General features: G+C 38.1%; 1 protein-coding gene across 1 annotated transcript in view; it reads left to right on the forward strand.

Moving 5' to 3' along the window:
- Positions 1-6,010: 6,010 nt before the first annotated feature.
- LOC106054348 (secreted frizzled-related protein 3-like) overlaps positions 6,011-26,717 on the forward strand; it is a 58,938-nt gene continuing 38,231 nt past the window's right edge. Inside the window, exon 1 of the mRNA XM_056044773.1 lies at positions 6,011-7,180. Within this exon, the coding sequence (XP_055900748.1) occupies positions 6,703-7,180 (478 nt within the window). The 5' untranslated portion in view covers positions 6,011-6,702. The remainder of the gene's footprint in view (positions 7,181-26,717) is intronic.

The following is a 26,717-nucleotide window of genomic DNA, read 5'->3' on the forward strand; positions in this document are numbered from 1 at the left end:
TTAAACATGAATGTCTGACCTCAAGTTCGTTATCAAACCCTGGCTGCAAATCTGGAAAGGTGTGTGTTCCACTCCCAGCAAGCTCTAGTCTTTGATAAAGTCATACAAGAATACACTGTTCTGTCTGTTCAACGTATGGATAAGCTTCATGTTGCTCAGAATTCCCAGACCATATAAAGATTCGGGCTAATGTATACATTGTTTTTGCCATACCCTCGTCCGTGGCCTCCTTCAGTCCTAAGGAGAATATGGATCATCTCATAGAAATGAGATAAATGCTTGTGCATTTGCTTTGGTCGGAACGATGTCGCCCACACAGCAGCTCCTCCTTACACACACACACACACATTTAATCTCTCCAAAGGAACAGTTTGGGGTCATCGGAGTCGCAGGTTCTGTGTGCTGCAAACTGCCTAAGTGTCGCCGACTCCTGATTTTTCCTCAGGGTTGACTCCTGAAGCTTTTCCCATGTTCAGGAGTAGCCGCAAGGCAGCATAGGTTTGAGTTCAGAGTTTTCCTTCAACTAGGTGGGTAGCCAACCAAGGCTTTGGATCCCCTTCAGTCCGAATCGTACTGGTTTAGGCGCTATACTTTTTTAAAATAATAAACCCTACATAATCACGTGACCACTTAATGAGGTTTTGACCGAGCGTCACGTGAGGTTTGCGGAACATGTCCTTGAAAAGAATACATCACGCATCCCAAGGGTAATAATGGTATGGATGCCGATAGTTGGAAGTTATGAGTCAGTGTTATAGGCATTATTGCTTCTTAACTCTTAGTCATTCTGTCTTTGAGTGTCATTAAAATTAGTTATGTATATTTCTACGAATACATTTATATTTCACAGTACAGGATTTACGTAAGGGGCTCCACAAGTTTAGGGCCCCAATATTCTAAAGGCCCACCATAAAAAAAAATGGTCCGAGTGAGTCTGTTATGAATAATAATTATTTTAAGTTAAAAATACATTATATCACTATCTATTTGCTTCTTGATTGTATATCAGTTTTACCCTCACTCTGAGTATCCGAAAAGTTGTAATTGGCACTGACATATTATAGGCCTAAGTGGACTTACAAAGGACTTCATAATTGAAATAGCTCAGGACCTGACATGTCACGTCAATAATCAATGCAAGTTTTATTCTGAAGCTGATAAAAAATACAAGTATTAAAGTATTAAAATAAGCTAATTGAGGTTCCATACAGAAGATGAAACATATGATCAAATACAATTTAATAACATTTTAATGTTTTAGCAATTTTGTCTAGCGCATATTTAAATTAATTTCGGACCTCTGACCTCATTTTGCATATTCTCACTCTGCATCAGCATTATGCATTAAGTTACAATTAGTTACACCACAGTGACATGATTGTATATTTCCTGTACCCTCCATCGCCCAATCAGTTGTGCAATAACAAGGAACTGGTGGCCAAGATTAAATAAAGCTTTGGTCTGTGCCGTTTTGTTGGTTGAGGGGAAGGGAAGTTTACTCTCTAAAATCAGGTGTCACACGCCAAAGATTATTGCCAGTGATTTCACACTTGATTTTAGACTTTCACTTCCACCGATACAAATGTGCTCCATTGTTTTCAAATCTGTTTGGTAAGGAGGAAGTGCTGGCTGATCTTGTGTGGGGCTGGCGAGGCAATGATCAGATCAGTCAATAACCCAAAACATCGACCATGTGACCAGAAGGACGGCAAAGTTGAAGCCATCATTTCACGCCCCACCCACTTTAAACCGCGTTGAATGCAAAACATTTTTTGTGCGGTTTTGAAGGGGCGGCAGGGGACCAGGGGTGGGGGATTGTTTGCCCAAGCAGAACTCGCAAGCACCTCGCGCCTCCACGTCACCTTGGCCGCGACAAGTAATTACAGTGTTATGTCCCGTCGTTCTCCTTAATTCATGGGACATAATCCAACCGAAAAAAAAAAATTGCTATGGGTGGTCTTCCCCTGGATCGAATGCACTAAGATTTTTTTTTATTGCGGACGAATTATCGAGTTCACTCCCTTTAAAAAAAAAAGGCTTCATTCATAAACATACTACAGCACGCTTCGGCGTAGACATTCATTCATAAAATCACAAACAGTTGTAGTTTTCTAAAAACTATGATGAGTGATTTGTCATGAATGCGACCCCTGTACGGTGTAGGATGGAGAATTGAAACTTACAAAACAAAATCTCACTTATTGTTGTAGAAACCACTTTAAGAGTTCTTTCCCCTGTCCATCGGAATTTAATGCAAGGCTAAGTTCAAATTCAGAAAATTCTCTTGGACTGCCTGCAAAGTCAGCTAATCAAAGGGAGATTACACAGTGGGACAGAAGCGTGTATTTATGTTCTGTGCTGAGTTCACGTTCATTCGGGGTGGCGGCCATCTTGATTTGTTAATTTCAACTATTAAGAATGTTCTTAAGAGATAAAGTCTACAGGCGGTTTATACGCCAGATTTTTTTTAAAGCTGTGTACAGAGGAGAGGTTTTATTTTTCTTTCGAAATCAAATTGAGAAGTTTCGTGAGAGGATATTTATTTTGATCCCTACAACGCTTGATGCGGGGCATTAACAATATAAATGTGACTAGGGTGGGGGGCGAGGTGCTATGATGAAGTGGGCAATTAGTAGTGATTAACTCCCTGCTCAGTCAAGCATAAGGTCACACCTGGGATTAGTAAATAGAATTATAGGGACGAAATCATTATGAACTTCAATACGAGTTCTCCCTTTTTGCATTGTTTATATTTCCAATCCATCTGATGGGTCAAAGTTGCTTTGCTTAGAGCTGTTGAAGAGTATTTTAAACAGAAAACAAAAATAGAATGACTGCAACGATTTAGTCACGCCTTCATTTAATTCATTGCTGATTTTCTCATTGGTAGCGTTAAACTATTGAGATTAAATAGTCCGTATGGGGGTTGAAGTTTGCAGGGTCAGATTTAATTGGAGTATTTTGTGGAGCTCGTACTTTCTTCCAAAAGATTTAATTAATATTTAATATTGCTAAGTATATGGAAAAGAATGTTATAATGTTGAAGAATAAACAAAAGACTAATCTATATATTTTTTTATTATTCAAACTTTTTTTACATTCTAAACATGCTTGATATTAGTGCATTATGTGTTATTATCATAGTGACATGTGTCAGGAGCGTGAAGAGATCTATAGCTCTTGGTTTCCAAAGCTTGGGTTCTCAATTACGTATCTAGGAGAAGATTGAGATTTATGATATTTAAGAGACCCCTGAGTCCAATCAACCTTACTGGGTACCTGACATAGATTCACGTTTGGGAGGGCGGTCGGTCGTTGTGCTGACCACATGATACACTCGTTAACAGCGGGCAATATAAACAGATGAGCTTTGCATCTTCCGCCCGTAGATTGTATGTTAATTAAAGGTCAACTTTTAGTAGTGGGTTGTAATAAAACGTACCAATCGAGACCATTCGTTAGAGACTCATCAACACTGACCTGCGACGTCGCCACTTGTGCTGACTTGTGACGTGGCAACGAGGTATTGGTCTCCATTGCCCATGGGCTGGGACATTGCGGATCAGTTCAGGCCTTCTATGAAGAGGGATCTCGGATCAATACCAACACCATAAATATATTAAAACTAGCAGAACTCACCGGCTACGCCCGTTGTTTTGTTCCTAGGCTTTATATTGTTTATTATGCCCGAAACACCCTCTTCACTTGACAGAGTGGTTTCTTACCGAACCGTAGGGCTAGGAGTTTAAATCTTGATTTAAATCTGATAATTAATGTCGGAATTTTTAGGACGTCTTTGAATTCACGCAACTCTTACGGTTGGCTGACAGTTGCTAAAGGTGAAGGTCGTTGTGCTAGCCACATGACACCCTCGTCAACCAGAGAGATAGATGAGATTTACATCAAAGTGTCACACAAGGTCTGAAAGCAGAATATGTTTCGCTGAGTATCCGTTGTTCCTTTCATGTTTGTGTTTTGGGTATGCTATCAATGTTCATGATACTTATGTAAGCTTTTTATATAACTTAGATATAAATGTTCAAAATTAGTCACCAGAAAAAAAAAGTTCTCCATTGATCATTACATCGTTTTCTTTGCACTCTCTGACAATGAACGTTTAAGATCAGACTGTGTTTCCCGAGGAAAAAGTTTCATTTATGGCGGAAAACTATAAATTATTTCGGTATCGAACAACAGAGTTAATTACCAAAAGTTAATTTACTAATTACTTAATTTTTTTATCGATTCATATATTTTAGGTACAATAAACAAATATATGAGCTATCAATTTGATCCGATAATGCGTGTGGGAGAAATAGCGTGTTGTTAAAATTTTTCTAAGGGGAAAAAAAAACCTACACATTTAGCCATGTGTGTGAATACTAAAGGATTAATTTCCCTTGTTGGTGTCAAACAAAATAATTAATAAGAAGTATTTAGTTCCCCTTTTTTTTTTTTTTTCATTGTTTCATGTCTTGTCTACGCCAATGGATAAATGTGCAAAGTGTCATCTTGATCCGAGAACAGGTGTGGGAGAAATAACGTGTTCAAACTTTAAGCTTTTTAGCGGCCCCGAAAGAGGAATAGACGCTATTAGTTCTGTGTGCTCTGTCCGTCCATCCGATCCGTTTAGATCTCGTAAACTAGAAAAGAGAAAAAATCTAGTTAGTATGCATATTATTGATACATAATTTAGAATAATGGAGTACACACTGTCCAATGCATCACTACTTGAACTGCTGCGCCGCTATATAACCACATGACACCTAACCAAAGGAATTTTTTTTATTCAAGGAAATGGCTTTGAATAAGAGATTTACTCTGTACAAAACAATTAGATCAATTAGATAATCATTGTATGACATCGGTTAGGCCAGGTTCACATCTAACTTCACCTTCACTTTCACCTATCCCTTGGTTTGTTGGACTGTTGGGGCACCAGACAAGATCTGTCAACCTTCTTTCTCCATTCTTCACTGTCATTTGCCTTTGATAGAATTTCATTCTGAAATTTTTTTCTGAAAATATTGAAACCTGCCTTTTTGGACCACTTCGGGGGCCGATATTGAGTTTGTGTTTCCACATAAACCGTCTTAGTAACCTTGTTAAAAATACTTTTTAAAAAAATGTTGCTTATATTGTGTGAAAAGCATAAATTATTTTCAGTCCATGTTATTGATTTTCAATAGACGTAGACATACACTCTCTCTCTCTCTCTCTCTCTCTCTCTCTCTCTCTCTTTACGTTCTTCTCTTTCACTTCTTTTTCTACATGTTTGAGAGATAGTCAACATTGAATGCTGGGATATTTCTTTATTGTTCACATCTAGTCCTAAAACGGTTAATGGACAAACGTAATATAGACATCTCTCTCTCCACAATACAATACAGAGTGCAACGTGTCTGATAGTATTGAAGATAAATGGAATCTCAACTAACCATTATAGCCCATGGAATGGGTTGCCTGAATCAGTCAGGAAAACAAACGACTTAGCAGATTTAAAGTCACTGATTAATAAACATGCACGATTAGAATTTAGATTGATACATGGATACGTGTAGGACGTAATTATCTTCTCGTTTGAAGTAACGCCTGTAATTTGTGAGATAAGCCTTCATAGCCTTTAATAAAGATAAGATAAGATAAGCCGTCATGGCCTTCAATTAAAAGATTACGGAACTCTAACTATTGAATGGTGATACATGACAGCTATTTATATCAACATTTGGTTAGCGTGTTAGTAGGCGTGGACAATAGTGACATTTGGGCGGAGCTAAGTATGTACTAAACTGACAGGTACGAAGAAAGATGGAGACCCCACACACCTTTTTCTCTTCTCCCCTCCCCCCCCCCCCCTCCGAAAACAAAAAAAGCCCTAGATGTGAATGAAACAGATTCTGAGTGACTAGTACGTACAAACCAAATGGGAACGTGCAGGAACTAAGAGGGGAGGGTCACTGGAACGTTCAGCAGCCCCTAAGGTAAGAGAGAGAGAGAGGGGGGGGGGGGTCCAGTTCTGTTCTTCCTGTGGTACGCGACACCTGAGAGGTACATCTTCTCTCGCCTGGGTTTGAAGCCAAATCTTCAGTCCGATTTGAAAGCGAGGTTTTTATGTGGGCTTTTTTTCCCTTCTTCCCACCACTCCAAGTCTAGTTTGACATTACAGTGTGCTTTTCAAAACAAAGATCAGAATCTCAACGAAATAAAACCTAAAGTTTCATTTTTTTTTGTCAGCCGTAAAATCTTTAATAGTTTTAGGTCGCAATTCGTGAATTATATGTGTATTTAAAGAAAGTGCCAAAAAGAAATATTGGATCTTAAAAAGTTAATAAATCAGACTGAGCGGAACGCATAATTCCTGGAGACTACACAAGTGGACATAATACAATAATACAATAGCCATTTCTATTGATGTGTTGTGTATTTCTTTTCCGTGGAGCGGCAGTAGTGTGGTGAGGTGATCTACAATAGTATCATTTCTATACATTTTCAATATCGATTTCTTTAAGATTGTTTGGTTTTGATATTCCACTGGTCAGTTTGGTCGTTAACGTCAATACCATTAATATGACCGCAGTCTGTAAAGAAGTAGAGGACACTGTCCAGTGGCTGTACCATAAGGTCATTATACCATGATGCTGAGTGGTCAACACAGGACTTGAGTTTACGTTCAAAGAAAGACTTCTGAAACTGAAGTGTAACATGTCTGGTCAGACAATGACGACGGTTCTAAGGTGGGCTTTATATCTGTGCGGTGCCGTTGTTGTTAGCGATGCGTATATGACCCGCATTGACCAGTGTGAACCTATTGAGATCCCCAAATGCCGGGCCATGCCCTACAACATGACCCAGATGCCTAACCTGGTACATCATAACACCCAGGAAAACGCCAGGCTGGTGTTTGAGAAGTTTGAAGTCCTGCTGGAGCAGAACTGCAGCGACTCCCTTTTGTTTCTTCTCTGCTCCATCTACGTGCCCATCTGCGCCGTGTCCTTGCAGCCCGAGGCCATACCTCCCTGCAGGAGCGTCTGTGAGAAAGCGAAGGCAGGGTGCGAACCCTTGATGAACTCTTACAATGTGTCCTGGCCGGAGTCCCTGGACTGCTCACGCCTGCCGCGATACGAGAGAGGAGTCTGTGTTAGTCCTGAGGCTTTTGTAAAGCCTGTCAAGCCCAAGAAAGGTTAGAATTGTTTATTTATATACTTTATTTTACGCTCATGCCTATGCATATTTGTCTACCTAGGAGTATTTATTTCACATTCACACCTATAAATATTTATGTACGACGTGGCTACGAGCTATTGGTTTAAACTGCCCACAGGTTGTGACGTTGGAGGTGAGTGTTCAGGACTTCTATAACGAATGGTCTTGATCAAACCCATTAGTATTTATGTCCTATTAAACCTATACACTTTCATTCCACATTCACACCTATAAATATTTATGTCCTATTAAACCTATACACTTTCATTCCACATTCACACCTATATATATTTATGTCCTATTAAACCTATACACTTTTATTCCACATTCACACCTATAAATATTTATGTCCTATTAAACCTATACACTTTCATTCCACATTCACACCTATATATATTTTTGTCCTATTAAACCTATACACTTTCATTCCACATTCACACTTATAAATATTTATGTCCTATTAAACCTATACAATTTCATTCCACATTCACACCTATAAATATTTATGTCCTATTAAACTTATACAATTTCATTCCACATTCACACCTATAAATATTTATGTCCTATTAAACCTATACACTTTCATTCCACATTCACACCTATAAATATTTATGTCCTATTAAACCTATACACTTTCATTCCACTTTCACACCTATAAATATTTATGTCCTATTAAACCTATACAATTTCCTTCCACATTCACACCTATAAATATTTATGTCCTGTTAAGCCTATGAGTATTTAGTTGCCGTTCACATCTATAAATATTAATTGGATCATTTCTTCTACAACTATTAATGTCCCGTTCACACCTACAAATAAACCCGCATGAGATCTTTTGAAACGTGAGTGCCCTAGATGCCCTCACGTTTGAGCTAAGGATGCAAAGATGTGCAAGCTTGCTGTTCAGGTGCTTGAGGCATACTTTCATTTAGAAGCTGAGGATTTATTTCACCTTCACCTTGTGATGGAATCTTAGTTCATTTCCGACCATGAGGGGTTTCAATAATTCTCGTAGCACGCGACAGCAAGAGTCACAATACAGAGTCACAATACAGAGTCACAATACAGAGTCACAATACAGAGTCACAATACAGAGTCTATTTGCTATATTGGTACATGCGCTGACGAGAGAATTACTTCCACTGTAGACTGGTCTGGTGGGAGATTGTTGCTTAGTTTGATTTGTTGTATTTTATACGATAGGTGTTAATTTGTCCAATCTGGGTCTGTAGAGTGTGTACTGATCAGAAGATTGATTGCGTGTACGTGTAGTATTACTCTTGAGTTCGTTGTAACAGACGTACAGATCAAAAACATAAACAATAAAGTCAATCAACAGGTGTAGATCAAATAGGAATGTTGAAGTCAGCTCGGGAACAGTCTCAGCCACTAGCACAAAGATGTTGCTCCTATCAACTCCTATGAAAGCCTAGCCTCGAGTGTCTGTTTTTCTTAGCGTAATTTCCTGAGCAGACAAATTTACCTTATCTAAAAAAAGTGCTGTTAGTTTAATTAAGAAGACAAAGTGTGTATGTTCTGGGCTAAGCAGATCAGCCCTAGTTAGTGACCAGTGACCAAACACTAAGTACTCGAGTCTAAAGTGTGACTATTACAGTAATTCAATTCAACAATGACATGATAATGACAGGGTTAAGGTTCTTGTCACTTTATGAAAATAAGGAAGAAAAATATAAAAATAGAATTTTTCAAGGCAAATCTTCCTTTATTCGAGCGATTATTTTGCTCTTAATTATTAATGAAAATTTAATTTAAAACACAAGAAACATTTTTTACCGCTCCCCATTTCCCCTCCCCCGGAGTAAAAAATCTTGATTAAGCGAATGAGTAAATCTACAAGACTTTATGACATTCAAATGATCGGCCTATAGATCTAGATCTAGACTTAGGAGGCGGTGTTCCTGAACATTAAGTTATAAAGTTATTTTTTTATATATATTAATATGCCTTAAATGCATATGTCTGTGGGCGTAATCTGTTTCAGATAAAGATTTTAAAGTTTTTTTTATGTATCTCTTAATAACTTAAAAATATTAGATTTTTTTAGTGAACGTTTGTAACCACACACACACACACACACACACACACACACAAACACAAACACACACACACACACACACACACAAACACACGCGAGAAAGAATCCTAGTCAAGCGAAAGTATAGATCTACCAGACTTTCTAATATTTCAATGTAAGGCCTTTGGGTTTAGACTTTAGACTTAGAAGAAGACACGCTAAATGTTCCTAACATTAATTTATTAAACACTTGAATAAATGCGGAAATACCCAAAAGAGTTCGTTCAAGATAAATATTCTCTAGTTCTCTAGCCAAATTTCAACTTATTTCTTTTTATACTTTCAAAAAATTGTAGGCGAACTAGAGTTTTTCTGGATGGTCAACGAGCTAGTAACTCTTTTACCAAACATATACTTCAACTGTCAAATTTCTTGGAAATAGTTAGAGATTCGTGTCCAGGTTTTTTGAGCCCCACCCACCCAAAAGGTTTTAGTTTCCATGAAGGTAAGAGCTAAATAGAGGTATTGTAGAACTACGACTTTAGGCTACAGCGCTCATTTCTATTAGCTCAAGGAGCTTATCAAAGAAACCGCCCAGCAGAAGTGCAGCCTGCTCAGTCTGTACACTTCTATTAGCTCAAGGAGCTTGTCAAAGAAACCGCCCAGCAGAAGTGCAGCCTGGTCAGTCTGTACACTTCTATTAGCTCAAGGAGCTTGTCAAAGAAACCGCCCAGCAGAAGTGCAGCCTGCTCAGTCTGTACACTTCTATTAGCTCAAGGAGCTTGTCAAAGAAACCGCCCAGCAGAAGTGCAGCCTGCTCAGTCTGTACACTTCTATTAGCTCAAGGAGCTTGTCAAAGAAACCGCCCAGCAGAAGTGCAGCCTGCTCAGTCTGTACACTTCTATTAGCTCAAGGAGCTTGTCAAAGAAACCGCCCAGCAGAAGTGCAGCCTGGTCAGTCTGTACACTTCTATTAGCTCAAGGAGCTTGTCAAAGAAACCGCCCAGCAGAAGTGCAGCCTGGTCAGTCTGTACACTTCTATTAGCTCAAGGAGCTTGTCAAAGAAACCGCCCAGCAGAAGTGCAGCCTGGTCAGTCTGTATAACAAAAGGTCAAAACTGAGACTACCTTGTAAACTGCAGTTCGTGAAAGTGAACAGATGGGTGTGAAATAAGACCAGGCCTAGGCTAATCTCTGCTCGACCAGTTTAGGTTCACCAAATAGACTGTAGCCATGGATCGAACCGAGAAGTCAAGAATGCAGTTATTTCAGTTTTCTAAACGTCTCTAGTAATGAAAACAAAAAAGTTAATTCTGTTCGTAATTCTAATTTTTTTCTTTCTTTTTTTTTTTATCTTTAAATAGCACAACTTTCATCTTTCTATCCTGTTCAGTGCGCTATCATCCAATCTCTTTAGTGGTCCAGTAGGGGGGAGGGGAAGCTGAGAGGTCTCCGAGCTGCTGCCTTTAGGCGCTCAGCAAAAACAACTCTTCTCAAATCGGGATTCGAACTCGAGTCTCCTTTATAGGTAGCCAAGCAGTTTTGCCACTCTGCCACACATCCTGTTGAAAAAACAAACACTAAACGCTTGTCTGACCTTGAAGACTGTAAATGAAACTTTTTCTAAATTTGGATACAGAAGCAAGTGGAAAATAATGAGCTTGCGGCCCTGTTTTATTTTAAAATATCTTTTTTTTTTTTAAATAATTCGTTTTCTTCTTATTAATATCTCCCAGACAGAAGCAGAGACACCTTTGGCCTTCTGTCTGAAGGGTTCTCAATGTGACATACCATTCTAGGTTTGGCTAAGACCAATTAAGAAATAAGGTCAGCTATGGTGGTAATTAGACTAAGACAAGGATACCTAACCTACGACCCGCGGGTTATCTTCGAGCCCATGATGCGGGTCCATCCCGTCCATTTAGACTTCTGCCTGCAGTGGGCAATGCGTCTGCAGAGGCTTGGTGCCAATGGACTTTTAGATTTTTTTTTTCATCACCACAGCCTGTGACACGCGAGTCAGAAATCGCTACTACCAAAAATGGTTGTCAACTTCTGGACTAAAATGAAGACAATGAAACAATTGAAACTCTTATCAATAACCAGACAGAAATTCATTAACCTTTGAAAAAAAAAAAACTAATAAGACACGAGTCAATTTATATGTTTCAATAACAAATCGTGGGTCTGTTATTAATTATGGTTATGAGGCAGGGTAAAATCTTGATCTGGCTTTATACTTGATAATAAATCGATCAGAAATAAGACAATTTTTTAAAGGTTCCAATATATATGTAGTGGGGAGGACATAATATACGGGTCGGCTCAACTTGACCAAGCACCGGTCAGCAAAGGGTCAAGTTGACCTCTGCCCCGGTAGCTGAGATTTGAATTCCTTTTCCTGCTGGCATCCTCGATTGAAACTTGCTGCTACGCACCTACTCCAATACCACCTTGTCTGATCCTGCTGTGTTTGTCCTAAGTTCATTGTTTTGACCAAGGCTGCAGGTAAACACATTTTTACTGTTTCTTGTACATCACATATTCTTGTTTATTTTTTATATATCATATTGCTACCCAGGTTTTGTCCTCATTGTCGGACTACCTTTGTTTTGTAGTTTTGAGATGCCTTGGAAGGAAGGCCCACTCTGTATATAATGTGGGGACCTCAGTTCCTATTTTGTTTTTTCTTGTCAGTTGAGCTCATATCTTATGAGCCAAGCCCATTGTATCTTTTGTTTGTGAGTCAAGCTCACCATATTAATTGTCCCTCTTGTAAATATATTCCTATAACCAGTTGTAGATACTGGCTGTTAAGAAACCGTGCATAGATTTGTTCTATTTAATTGTCATAGTTTTTGTAAGAAAAGGTAAGAGCGAAGCTCTTCAATGTATGTTAGTTTTCTATAGAACTAGTTGATTTATTTTTTATTAATTACTTTGTCATTTATTTTATTAATGTTTGGTGGTGTTCCATATCTCTCTTATGTTTATAAAAGAGATGATTGGTTCACACTATAAGATTTTCTTTTTTGTTTTTGCTTGATCTAGTATTTATACCTGATGTTGTGTTTACATTTTTTTACAAATTGGTCTGTTCATTTAGACCATATAATTATGTTTATTTTATGCTCTTTAGTAATCATGTTGTATGTTTGCCTTTGGCAGGTTTTTTGTGTACATTAAACTTATAATAAGCCTCCTGACTTGCTTCGTCATTTTGGTTGTTATAATTCTGTGTCGAACCCACCACATTTATAAAAGAAAATAAAAACATATATATATGTATATATATCGCCAACCACCCATATGCCCTCTGTGCAAAAAAAAAAAAAAAAAACAATTGGTATTGTGCTTAAATAAATCATTCTAAATCTCTACAGCTACATTGCTCTTACAATGACAACATTTATTTTGTCTTTTCTCACATACCTGTGGAACATACCTGTACATGTGTAACTATTTGTTGTGACTAGATTTGTCCTCTGATAGGCACTTCTACTTAATGTCAATAAGGACATCATGACATTTGTCTTTGATGTCATGACATCAAAGGGCATGAATTATGTCTCGCACATAGGCACAAAGATATAAGTTACTCTAGGGAGATTATATTTTTTGTCACTCAATACCACCTTCAATATTTTGGCATATTGGACTTTCTTTTCTGTTTTAAGATTTCTTTTTAAGCTGTTTTTTTTTAAACTCACTGTCTGTCTGTTTGTCTGTCTGTCAATCTGTCTGTCTGTGTGTGTGTGGTAAAAAATGTGTACGTGTTATTTATCCCACAACCATTCGCGAATCACGTTGAAACTTTCGCATAATTATTCATTGGCTTAGACAAGACATGAATCAATAAAATAAAAAGTAACCAATTATTCAAGTAATTACTGGTAATTAATTATTTTATTTGATACCATTAAGGGAAACTAATCCTTCACTGTTCACAGGTATGGCTAAATGTGTTGGGTTTAGTCCCCTTAAATAATTGTTAACGCTATTTCTCCTTCACGTCTTCTCCGATCAAGCTGATCCTTTAAACCATTATTTATTGTACCTAACAAAACATGAATCAATAAAATATACCCAATCAGTCAATTAATTATTGATAATTAATTATTTGTTTGATATCGAATAAAGGAAATAACTTGTAAATTATTGGTAGCTATAGCTCTTCGCCTTAAAATAAACTTTTTTATTAGAGGATTATTTATATTTGGCATGTTTTGGGGTACATTTTGTTCTGTTTAAAAAAAAAGTTATTCTTTTCTAATTGCTTTGAGTTACTTATGTTCTTCTTGTGCATGGCGCAAACCCAATTGAATCTGAAGTTCGAATCTCTGAATGTTCGTTTTAAATTCAAACTGATCTCGAAAACCTTCTCCCAGCAGAGATCGGAAGAGAGCGCCCTGAACATTGTTCTAGCAGTAGTGGGAATGTTCACGAGCAACTGATCTATGTCAAGGACGCTGAATCGAGCTTCATTGTTGCCAACTAAAGAAAAAAAAAGGAGAGTTACAAACCGAAGATTCACTTTCAATACCAATGACAATGTTATATAAATGTCAACAACTCAACGTCTCCCCCCCCCCCCACTTCCTTTGCACACCGGAGACACCAACAATAGAGCTTTCTAAATTGGGTTGTTTGTTTTCACCATTGATACAAATAATTTCAGCGTGTATCAATAACAATAAAAATAATCATTTAGTCAAAGGAACAATAGAAGTATCCAGAAAAGCCTCACTATTCACTACACAGACAGGCCGAAATCTCCCATTTTTAACTGCTAAGCACATTCTAGGGGTGAAATACTCAAGACTCAAACTTTTTTTCTGTTCAGTTTTTGCACACAACAAAACGAAACCAAACCAGGTGATTGCGTTCCCACGTGCTCGCGTCTCCAAGAATCTCAAAGATGAGATTATGTGACTTAATCCCTCCCCTTGTCTCACGGATGTAAGAGGACTTATGGATATAAATCTTAACTTTTTTTTTCTTTTAGTTCTGTGAAACAGTTGATCCTGGAGACACTGGTGTAGGTCAAGATGACTAGAGGACAAAGTTTTTACTTTAGTGACTGGCACAATAATACTTTCAGGTCTGTAACGATCGGCGGAGGGAGGCTGCGTGGGGGGATGGGGGGAGGTGCACACGTACACATTGTTGAGTAGTGTCAGGTGTGCTAATGACTGCCAGGGAGTCTCCAGCTAATTCTGTAGAGGTATTCTTAGCAAGTCTTATTGTTATCATGAAGCAAGAAGAGTGGCCAGGGTGAAAGAGCGCCGAACCAACAAAAAGCTGAGAGAAGAAGCAGGCCTATCTGCAACCGACCAAACCCTACCATGCCACGTATTCGGCCGGCTTTTTAAAGCGAGGATTGGACTTTACAGTCATCTTCGAGTCCATAGGAAATGAGAAATGTGCACATCTTCGATCACGAAGGAGGAGCTCTATATTGTTATCATAATGGCTTGAATTGTTGGTCGGTAGCTCTTGGTGCTCGGGTGAAAGGTTACGTTTCACCCAAAGATGACAGTTGATGTTGTTTATCACTTTGAAATGCAGACGACAGTTGATGTTGTTTATCACTTTGAAATGCAGATGACAGTTGATGTTGTTTATCACTTTGAAATGCAGATGACAGTTGATGTTGTTTATCACTTTGAAATGCAGACGACAGTTGATGTTGTTTATCACTTTGAAATGCAGACGACAGTTGATGTTGTTTATCACTTTGAAATGCAGACGACAGTTGATGTTGTTTATCACTTTGAAATGCAGACGACAGTTGATGTTGTTTATCACTTTGAAATGCAGACGACAGTTGATGTTGTTTATCACTTTGAAATGCAGACGACAGTTGATGTTGTTTATCACTTTGAAATGCAGACGACAGTTGATGTTGTTTATCACTTTGAAATGCAGACGACAGTTGATGTTGTTTATCACTTTGAAATGCAGACGACAGTTGATGTTGTTTATCACTTTGAAATGCAGACGACAGTTGATGTTGTTTATCACTTTGAAATGCAGACGACAGTTGATGTTGTTTATCACTTTGAAATGCAGACGACAGTTGATGTTGTTTATCACTTTGAAATGCAGACGACAGTTGATGTTGTTTATCACTTTGAAATGCAGACGACAGTTGATGTTGTTTATCACTTTGAAATGCAGACGACAGTTGATGTTGTTTATCACTTTGAAATGCAGACGACAGTTGATGTTGTTTATCACTTTGAAATGCAGACGACAGTTGATGTTGTTTATCACTTTGAAATGCAGACGACAGTTGATGTTGTTTATCACTTTGAAATGCAGACGACAGTTGATGTTGTTTATCACTTTGAAATGCAGACGACAGTTGATGTTGTTTATCACTTTGAAATGCAGACGACAGTTGATGTTGTTTATCACTTTGAAATGCAGACGACAGTTGATGTTGTTTATCACTTTGAAATGCAGACGACAGTTGATGTTGTTTATCACTTTGAAATGCAGACGACAGTTGATGTTGTTTATCACTTTGAAATGCAGACGACAGTTGATGTTGTTTATCACTTTGAAATGCAGACGACAGTTGATGTTGTTTATCACTTTGAAATGCAGACGACAGTTGATGTTGTTTATCACTTTGAAATGCAGACGACAGTTGATGTTGTTTATCACTTTGAAATGCAGACGACAGTTGATGTTGTTTATCACTTTGAAATGCAGACGACAGTTGATGTTGTTTATCACTTTGAAATGCAGACGACAGTTGATGTTGTTTATCACTTTGAAATGCAGACGACAGTTGATGTTGTTTATCACTTTGAAATGCAGACGACAGTTGATGTTGTTTATCACTTTGAAATGCAGACGACAGTTGATGTTGTTTATCACTTTGAAATGCAGACGACAGTTGATGTTGTTTATCACTTTGAAATGCAGACGACAGTTGATGTTGTTTATCACTTTGAAATGCAGACGACAGTTGATGTTGTTTATCACTTTGAAATGCAGACGACAGTTGATGTTGTTTATCACTTTGAAATGCAGACGACAGTTGATGTTGTTTATCACTTTGAAATGCAGACGACAGTTGATGTTGTTTATCACTTTGAAATGCAGACGACAGTTGATGTTGTTTATCACTTTGAAATGCAGACGACAGTTGATGTTGTTTATCACTTTGAAATGCAGACGACAGTTGATGTTGTTTATCACTTTGAAATGCAGACGACAGTTGATGTTGTTTATCACTTTGAAATGCAGACGACAGTTGATGTTGTTTATCACTTTGAAATGCAGACGACAGTTGATGTTGTTTATCACTTTGAAATGCAGACGACAGTTGATGTTGTTTATCACTTTGAAATGCAGACGACAGTTCAGATTCAAAACGTCCATTTTTTGTTTTGCATTTTAGTGTATCTGTTAGTGTCGCATCCATCTCACAATATGCGTCTCACAATATGCGTCTCACAATATGCGTCTCACAATATGCGTCTCACAATATGCGTCTCACAATATGCGTCTCACAATATGCGTCTCACAATATGCGTCTCACAATATGCGTCTCACAATATGCGTCTCACAATATGCGTCTCACAATATGCGTCTCACAATATGCGTCTCACAATATGCGTCTCACAATATGCGTCTCACAATATGCGTCTCACAATATGCGTCTCACAATATGCGTCTCACAATATGCGTCTCACAATATGCGTCTCTTTCCGCCTTTCTTCTTTTTATTGTCAACCACAATGTCTCCCCCAAAACTTCTCTGAAAGCGTTCAGCAATGACCCAGCCACCTGGGAGACAGAAGCACATGACAGAGCATCAAGGCATTGCGCCGTGAAAACTGGCGCACAAATTGCTGAGGACAAGAGAACAGCGCTGGCAGAAGAAAAGCGCCAGAGAAGAAAAGCAAGGCCAATGACGCTCACAAAGGTCTCACCAGCCACATGGGGAGGCACAAAACCCCAGTGCAAAGCCCTCAGCCCCCTGGATGACAAAAGTGGTCATCATCGAACCTTGATGGACGAACTATATGTTTGTTTACAATTCCTCTTTTCAGCTTGCAGTGTCTTCATGTGAAGAAAAACGTGAACACAGTTCTCCAAAACAATTTTCCTAGAAATTTGACAGTTGATGTATATTTGTTTGGAAAAGAATTACTTGCTAAATTGGCGACACTGGGGGACCTCTACTCTGAACGTTATAATTTGTCGAAATATTCTCTTCTAAAATTATATTTGGTTTAGATCATCTGTATCTTGAACAGACATCGTCAGCGGGTTTTCCGGCTTGTAGGCCTTATTCATTAATTTGTTAATCATGACATTAGATAGATAGAGGTCCAGGAATATTTTGCGCACCGTCTGCTACTTCTGGATCTCATTACAATTGTATAGATTTGTACATTCACTTAACCAGGACTTCTTTTTGGGGTACGGGGGGGGGGGGGGGAGTTAAGGCGGAGTAAAAAAACTTTTTTTTTTTAAATTTATCATTAATTAGTTCCTAAGAGCAAAATAAGAGATGTATAGAGGAGGAATTTAAAACTCTTGTGTGTGTGTGTGTGTGTGTTTTGTTTTTCATATTTATTTCCCAGCCTTTTTTTTTCTCTTTCTCTTGAAATTATTTGTCCAAAACTCTGACTCGAGTGAACAGGTGATTTCAAATAGAGACATTGTGTCTTGGCAGGGAGAGGATGCTTGGGATAGACTTCAGTACTGCAATTGCTATTAGCTTGCATTCTCTTCAGGGGCGGAAACTGGATGGACAAGTATTTCGAAAACGTCTTCAACGATTTTCCTAGAAGTAAGACAGTTTATATATTACCTTGGGGAAAAAATAACATTGGGCACACGGTGAAAAACTCTGGGTAGATCGTTTTTTTAAATATAATCATCTTGAAATGGAATTTAGCTTAATAGAAGAAGCTGATTGTGAAAATCTCACTGGCAAGACTCCTTGCATTAATGAAGCAGTAAGGGAAATACATCAAATGAGAAACAATAAACCACGGCATCAGCTTTATAAAGTAGGAATGAATTTTTAGATAAACTTGTGTGTGTGTGTGTGTGGAATAGGACCTGTTTTAAAATACGAATATCTAGGTACAAATGTACAGCTCATCAGTTACAATTAGTTGCCAGAAAGAAGCGTTTAAACTCAAAACTAGTTTCCTCTGTTGATATTTACAATCATTATTATTTCACTGCATTCACATATAGACAAATGAGGTTCAACCAGGAATTTAAAAATGTCGCTAACAAAAAGATGTTTTAAAATAAATTTAAATACATTTTTTAAAAAGTCGAAAGTGCAGAGAACATCATAGAAAAGTCATTAAATATCAAACGCTTTCCTAGCATTTGTAAAAACGCTAAATATACTAATTAGTGAACACCAGCCAGAGTTTGTACTTATTCATAAATTTATTTGTCGCCGATAGACAAGGTTTTAGAGTTAATTCCTTGATCTGTATTATTTTAGATACCTTTTGGCGGTGTTGTCCTTTGCCACCCCCACCCCTCTATCTCTCTCTCTTCCATGCCCCACGTAAGGCCATGTTTGCTTGCCTAGAAAGTAGCGCTTGGGAAATACACCCTAGAATTAGAGGAGGATGGTATCACTAGGTAATGACGTGACAACTTATTAAGAATTGTTCTGATTTCACACTGTGACATCGATCCTCTGAGTGTGACAGCGTGTCGAGCTAGATCTCTTTACTCCAACGGCACACCGTGATATCGATTCTCTGAGTGTGACAGCGTGTCGATCCTCTGAGTGTGACAGCGTGTCGATCTTCTGAGTGTGACAGCGTGTCGAGCTAGATCTCTTTACTCCAACGGCACACCGTGACATCGATCCTCCGAGTGTGACAGCGTGTCGATCTTCTCAGTGTGACAGCGTGTCGAGCTAGATCTCTTTACTCTAACAGCTCTTAGATTCCCTCCTCCCTCTACTTCCTCTAACCCCCCCCCCTTTCCTCCTAACGTCACCTCCTATGAATCAAGCGCTCCATTCACAAGGACCAAATTCCTGCCGATACGTTTCTACCCCCCCCCCCTTTTTTTATACAGACACACACACACACACACACACAATGATGACACAAGTTATCTTATGTCCTGACAGAACGACATGGAAAGGGCGGAGGGGTGGGGAGATAGTTTGTACAAGGAGGAGAACACCCCCTCCCTGCACCCTAGATTCGGTGTAAAGGTACATACAGAGTTACCTGTCTTTTCTTCTGTTGTTTATAGCCTTGAGATAGTGAGCAAATTAATAGGGGAGGTAATTAGATGCCGGGATCTTGTTTTAGCGAATTAACGTTCTTTGTAATCCCACACGCTTGTTAAAGTAGCGGTTCGTTCAGCCTGGCGGATGTCCAGACTTATGTATCGACCTGACCTTAAATAGTAACCCAAGAGTTCGTCTGCTCAGCAGAGCAGAAGTAACCAAAGCGCAAAGAATGCGAGGAAGTGGCAGCATTCCAAGGACTGAAGTAAATGAGAGACCAGTACAGTGGAGGCCAAGTACTGAAGTAAATGAGACCAGTACAGTGGCGGACGTATTGAGGCCAAGATATTTGTTTATTACCAAAGAGTTGACCATTGAACTTTCAAGAATGTTGGGGGAAAAGTCTTATTAAATATCTGGACATAATTCAGGCACATCACTTTAGAAGTGGGCTGGGTTAAGTTATACCAATATGTAGGCAGGGATTAGAAAAAAAAATAATGTTTTTATTTACACAACTTATACTAACTCACTCCGTCTGTCTGTCTGGGTGGAATCTTGTACACGTTATGTCTCCCACTTCCCTATCTCTGATCAAGTTGAAACTTTGCACAATTATTTATGGCCGATGACAACACATGAAATAACGGATTAATTAATCAATCAGTCGTAATTCATTAATTTAGTTTTATATAGCAATGTAATAATGCTAAAAAACTAAAGGGACTTAAGCCTTGTGTGGAGAATAGGTTGTTTGCTAAAAATTTGGAGCTATAGACTTTATAGACAATAAAACCTTCTCTTTTCATATGCACTTGAATAGCTCAGTGGCTAACGCGTCGACCTTTCATCGTGGAGGCTGGAGAAAAAATAATGAATGACTGATTTTTTTTTTCTAAATTTAAATCTATAACATCTTAAGACTGCTAACGAACAGGCATCCTTTGAGGGTTATGAAGGTGGAAAGGTAGTTACTGCTTACAGAGCGGCTTTGAAAATAGTACAGACTTGAAAATGGGAAATAATCGACAGTTTCGGGAAAAGGGGAAATAACCACTGACCATCTTTCTAATGCTAGTTAAAATGTATTCTATCTTTGTTGCTCTACACACCACACAAACTGTTGTAGTCTAGTTATTTGCTTTGAGCAGTTGAAAAGATTGGATTGCCATGTCAAGGTATAAATACAAGTATATATATGTCGAGATAGGGTCGATGTCAAAACAATGTGTTCAGAAATATTTCTGATATGAATCAGGGGCAATGTTTGGAACGATCTAATTTCGCTGCTTTAATCCAACGACGCGATTACTCCCCTTTGTAGTCGTCACACAATACGTCATCAAAGAACTTTTGTTTTGGTTCCGCTAAGGGCAATAACTTCAGATTGCATCAAGTTGCAGTCTACATTTTTTTTTTAAAGATTGAATTGACTGACCTCGTAGTTGAACACATTTCATGTATAAAAATAATATTATTAAAGGAAAATAAAATAACAGTATTGGCTGAATGTCACGATAAGAATGAAAAGTTATCCATTTAAAAATCTGAAAAACAATAACAAATTGAACATCGACGAATATGTTATACCTTATATTATGGAGGTCGTATAGTCCACTATATATGATTGATTTCGGCCAATGATTAATAGGAAAGTTTTTATAATAAACATTTGTTTTCATTACACTATACTCTATAGCAGTGATGCTCAACCTTATTCGGCCAGCGGGCCATTTTAATTTCCGACCCTCGTGTCGCGGTCCACATCTACAAAAAGTAAAAAAAAAAAAAAGGAAATAGACAGTGAACCATTCGTATTAGAAACCCGTGTATCTAGTAGTTACATAAATTCATGTGAAGTTTATCCTAAACCAACTTTTAAATATTCGCTGCACGAGATGAGCACTGGCTCCAAAATGTCGAGATGTTCCTACGTGAGGTGAGTACATTACACGGGTTCCGGAGGATTCTCACTGCAAAGGTTTGTCCTCACACTTGGGGGCTGTTAATTATTGTTATCATCCCTATCGCTTGTTTTCGGAGATCTAGAAAAGTTACTGCAAGCAACACGGGGTATAAATCAATTCACTTGAAATTACACAAGCAGGGATGTTTAGCTTTGTAAATAAATCAGTTCCAGTTGCAGCTCTGTCTAGGCACTTGACACATTGGTCGCAGATGGATTTTTGAAACGACGAACATTGTTCAATCTGAACCACGATCATCAGCACTTGGTTCAGACTGAACACTTAGCCACTGAGATTTTGTTGGTGAATAATTCAATGAAGCCACAGAGGCTCGGTTCAATTAGACTCAACAACTTTTCTAATCATTCTTGCTGTCAACTATACTTGTGGCACCATCACTCCCACTCATTTCTCTCAAGCAAGAGAAAGATCCTCAGCGTTGGTTGAAACTTCTCTTTGACAGGACTTTGCTAGTGTTGGTCCCATGCATGCTCCTCATAGCTACTAACTTCTCTTCTTCAAAACTGCTGTTTGTACCGCGAATAAATACCAAGATTGTGGGCGTTATCAGATATGTCGGTAAACTCGTCAGTGGTAACAGAAAACATTTCGAAATCTGGTTTGTCTGTTAGTTTTGAATGGAGAATTTCAATCATATCTTTCACTCGCCTTGTAATTGTTATGAGAAAGGCTGACGGCTTCAACAGTATTCTTCTTTTCAGGATTCATTTCTTCCATCATTGCTAGCAAGCACTTTTTATGCATTCGCTGTCGGAAAATGGCTTCATGTCTCTACTTACAATGTGCACAACTCTTTAGCTAGCTAGCCTTACAGCCGATTCATTTTCTATTTGGTCAATATTTTCATAAATCCTCCACCTTAGGTGTATTTTACAATAGCGTCTCAAACCTGGAATGCCGCCTATATTTATGTGTTTAGTTTCATAAAGCTGTTTAATATTATGTTCTTTAAAAATATCCACTCTCCGGGTATGTTGGATAACTATCGATGCCAATCTATTTACCCTAAAGAAGGGGAAAAAATTCAAAGTTTTTTGTTTGTTGTTTTTTTGGGGGGGATTTTCTACACTTTGTGCCAACACTTCGGCGGGCCGGATCGATTCACATCGCCGGCTGGACGTGGCCCGCGGGCCGTATTTTGGGCATCACTGCTCTGTAGTAAACAGCATACATTCCACCCCCCCAGCCCCCCCAAAAAAAGGTTCACTAAAGGTTTTGAATATTTCATTAATATATATTGCGAAATTTGATAGGTCAGATCTTTACCTTAAAACCATCATATCATAATGTAATCGGAGAAACATATTTTAAAATTAAATAAACCTATTTTTTATTTGTTTGTTTGTGTATGTGTGTGCGTGTGAGTGAGAGAGAGAGAGAGAGAGTGAGTGAGAATTACAACGATTTTGTCTATCATTATGTCATTTATATTTTGTTTTGACAATATTAAAACTCACACACCATTATAATGTTGAGTGACATAACAATAATTACACAACAAACTGAAATCCAAAATCAAATAGAGAAGGAAAAAAAAAATTTGAACACAAGATCAAAAATTAATGATGACAAGTCTGTAATGGGGCGGATATTTAATTCACGTTATGGTATTGTGTGTGTGTGTGTGTGTTTGTGTGAGCTTTGTGATTGAGTCGGTTTTGTAATGAGCGTTCAGTGTACATTTTAAGCCAGTGGTTCCCAAAGTGATCCGTACTAAACCCCTGAAGTGGGCGGCATCATTCAGGGGGTCCTTGGCAATGCAAGATTGAATATAAAATACTGAAATAACGACGATCTGTGGCGCTGATTGCGGGTGGTTAACACGAGTCTGTATGTTAAAGTTTCTTGTAAGCAGACTGCGTACTCCTTATCAGATTTCTTTCTTAGTTGCGTACACTATTAATTGACCAACTGCAAGTGAGATTCAGTGCGTCCTTAAAACAACTGAATTTCTTCTAGAGCTTGACGAGTCACTTGACCAGGCCTTACATTTAGCTTATGTAGAATTTGTAAAAGAAGAAAAAAACATTTAGCCAAGAATTGTTATTTTCTAAATGGTTTGGTAACAAATACGAAAGGTGATACGTTATTTACTAGATAGACAAAATGTGTCCATGTAAAAGCTATACTCTTGACTAATATCATTTCTGTTGCTACTGACGGTGCCCCAGCAATATCTGATAAAATGTTTGCACACGTTATTTCTCCCACACCCTATCTCCTGCCACGCTGAAATGTTGCACAATTGTTTCTTTTACCAGAAAAGTCCAGAAAAAAAAAGGATTAACCAATTAGTTAATTAACTATTGGTAATTAAGTATTTTTGTTTGGTATCTCGAACAAGGGAAAGAAATTGTACTTGACTGAAGTGGTAGTATAAGCTGAATTGGTCCCCTTAATAGGTCGCCGCATTAAAGCAAGTTTGAAACAAACAATAGATAACCTGCAATCTTCTATGTTCATAAGCATCTCACTAGAAGAGTGGTTAGTATGTCGGCATGAGGAAGCTTGAGCCATGAGTTCGAATTTAGGTCGTTCCCCCCCCCCTCCTTTTTTTTTCTTCAATAATTGCTTTTAGAAAGTGATTATGACCAAATTTACCCAGATATCACCACACACACACACACACACACACTTTTTCCCATGTTCCCAGTAGGTCCAGAAAAGTGAGATAGGATCATAGCGTAGTCAGAAAGCTAAAAGCATTAAATAGCGCCAGAGCAAAACAAAATATTTCTAATCGCACAGATTTATTGTCGAGATCTATTACAAATTTAATGACATGATTGAAGCCAACAAAGTGTTACCTAGATATAACTACAGCGGTAGATTGTATGGCCCAGCTAGAACAAAAGCAGATCTACAAAAATAGATTGGTCCCCATCATCGTTTTAGTGGTCATTTCAAAGATCAATCATTTTATTTAATTTAAAAAACAATAAAGTTGTTGTTTTGTTGTTGTTGTTTGCTGTTGTTGCTTTTTTTTGCCATTCAGTTCTTTATTATTATAATATAACACGTGAGCACACAGTCTCTGGCTACGCCTTCGTTAAAGGGAAACAAATTGTATTGTTAACTTCTTACTATTGTCCACTGAGAAATGTCTTGACCTTGGTTACCGCCCTCTGACAGGTAATGAGACTCTTCCTATACATGTTCAGGGCTTCCAAGGTGTCTGTTAGGTCAGCTTTTGTAACTCCTTCTGCTGATATAACACTCTTGTTATTTAAGTTTCAGAGTTTCTGTTCTTATTGGCTTAAACATCCAAGTGTTAGTTCTTAGGGCGACACAGATAAGCAGAGTCCAACCTAGACACAGATAAGCAGAGTCCAACCTAGACACAGATAAGCAGAGTCCAACCTAGACATAGATAAGCAGAGTCCAACCTAGACATAGATAAGCAGAGTCCAACCTAGACATAGATAAGCAGAGTCCAACCTAGACATAGATAAGCAGAGTCCAAGCTGGTCATCTTGCCGTTAAGTGCTCGATCGTCTCAAGATGGGCATTTCGGTATTTCGGCTTTTGTCGAGAAGATCAAGTTGTACGCAATGCTTTTTGTCTAGTCATGATAGTCATGGTCTTATAGTGCGGCGACAAAATATAATGTTACTGAATGTAACTATGCAGCATTGACTAGCCACCTGACAAGGCTGGAGTTCTCATGGCCTCTCTCATCCGAACCAATGTCAGCATCAGTATTTTTAGGTTGTGGGAAGTAGCTTCAGAGTCATAGTTTTTTATGAAACAAGCTAAAAATTGCCATGTGTGTGCAGTTCGAATCTTATTTTTACAAAGTTTATTATCAACTCACTCTGTCTGTCTGGTTCAAATCCTGTACACGTTTTGTCTCCCTCTTCCCATTCTCGTATCGAGTTGAAACATTGAGCAATTATTCATTGTCGATGACAACACAGGAATCAATAACAAAAATTAAGTTTATTAGTGTTAATTAATTAGTTTTCTTTTATATATGAAAAGAGAGATTAATACTGCAAAGTAAAGTTTGGCAGTTATTTTGTGGTTCTTTCCATTAAATATTTTTTGTTGAAGTATTTTGTATATTTCGCTTGCTAAAACTTGCTTTTTGTTCAATTCAAAGCCGCCGTCTTGTTTTGGAAGGTACACAGTTATAATGGAAGACTTTTGAAGTTGATGAACAAAAGGACTATCCAAATAACAAGACAATAAGAAATAAAAATCCTACTTTGAATTATTGGATTGAAGACATGGCTTCGTGTTTCTCTGCATAATTTCTTTTAACTTCTAAGTCCATTTTATTATGTGTCACAATATCAATGTCATTTTATTATCTGTCACATTATCAATGTCATTTTATTATCTGTCACAATATCAATGTCATTTTATTAACTGTCACAATATCAATGTCATTTTATTAACTGTCACAATATCAATGTCATTTTATTATGTCAAAATGTCGTTTCCAAGCTTACAACGTTAAAGCTGCTGAACCTCGAACACCTCCCCCCTCCCTTTTTTTCCCCATTCAAATATTTTTTTTACAAACTTTAATCTCGGAGGGGGGGTGGGTGTTAGATTATTTCTCCCTTTTGTCCCCAGTACCGGTCTATCTGTGCTAAGTTGTTTCTAACAGTTCCTTTATGTTGAGGCTTAAAACAAATGATACGTCAGCTAAAGTTACTTCTTGTTTGGAGTCATCTACCCCCCCCCCCCTCCGTGTGTAATATTTAAGTTCCTTCTTTTTCGGAGTCATTTACCCACCCCCGCAATATTTTCTTACGACGTCACACATGGGCTAATGCATATGTGTGTTGGGTTTATGGGAGTGTGGGGGTGGAAGCTCTATTTAATATTCCTAAATGAGAGTGTGTGTTAGGGATTTTTCCGAGTTACATTGCGACAAATAGAAAGTAGATAAGAATAGCGCTTTCAAGTTAAGGAATACTTATAGAGTCACTATATTATGACACTAATATCAGGTGACCGAGCATCGCTCGGATGAATAATTTGTTAAGGAAGGATATTTACCCGAAGTTATTTTGGGAATATTGTTGTAATTACGAAAATGAACTATCGGGTAAACACTATCAATCCGAAGAGTTGCTTTTTAGTTCTTTCAGTTCTCAATGTAATTGTACATGGCGATAAGAATAGTAAGTCCCTATAGAAAACCACAGCTCACGTCTTAACGTTTTACATTGCTTCTTTCATGTAGAACTATTGGACTATTATAGGCTAGTAAGAAAGTATTTGCAGTATAACTTC

The sequence above is a fragment of the Biomphalaria glabrata genome, chromosome 10 (genome assembly GCF_947242115.1).
Source record: "Biomphalaria glabrata chromosome 10, xgBioGlab47.1, whole genome shotgun sequence".
In the NCBI taxonomy this organism is placed as follows: Eukaryota; Metazoa; Mollusca; class Gastropoda; family Planorbidae; genus Biomphalaria; species Biomphalaria glabrata.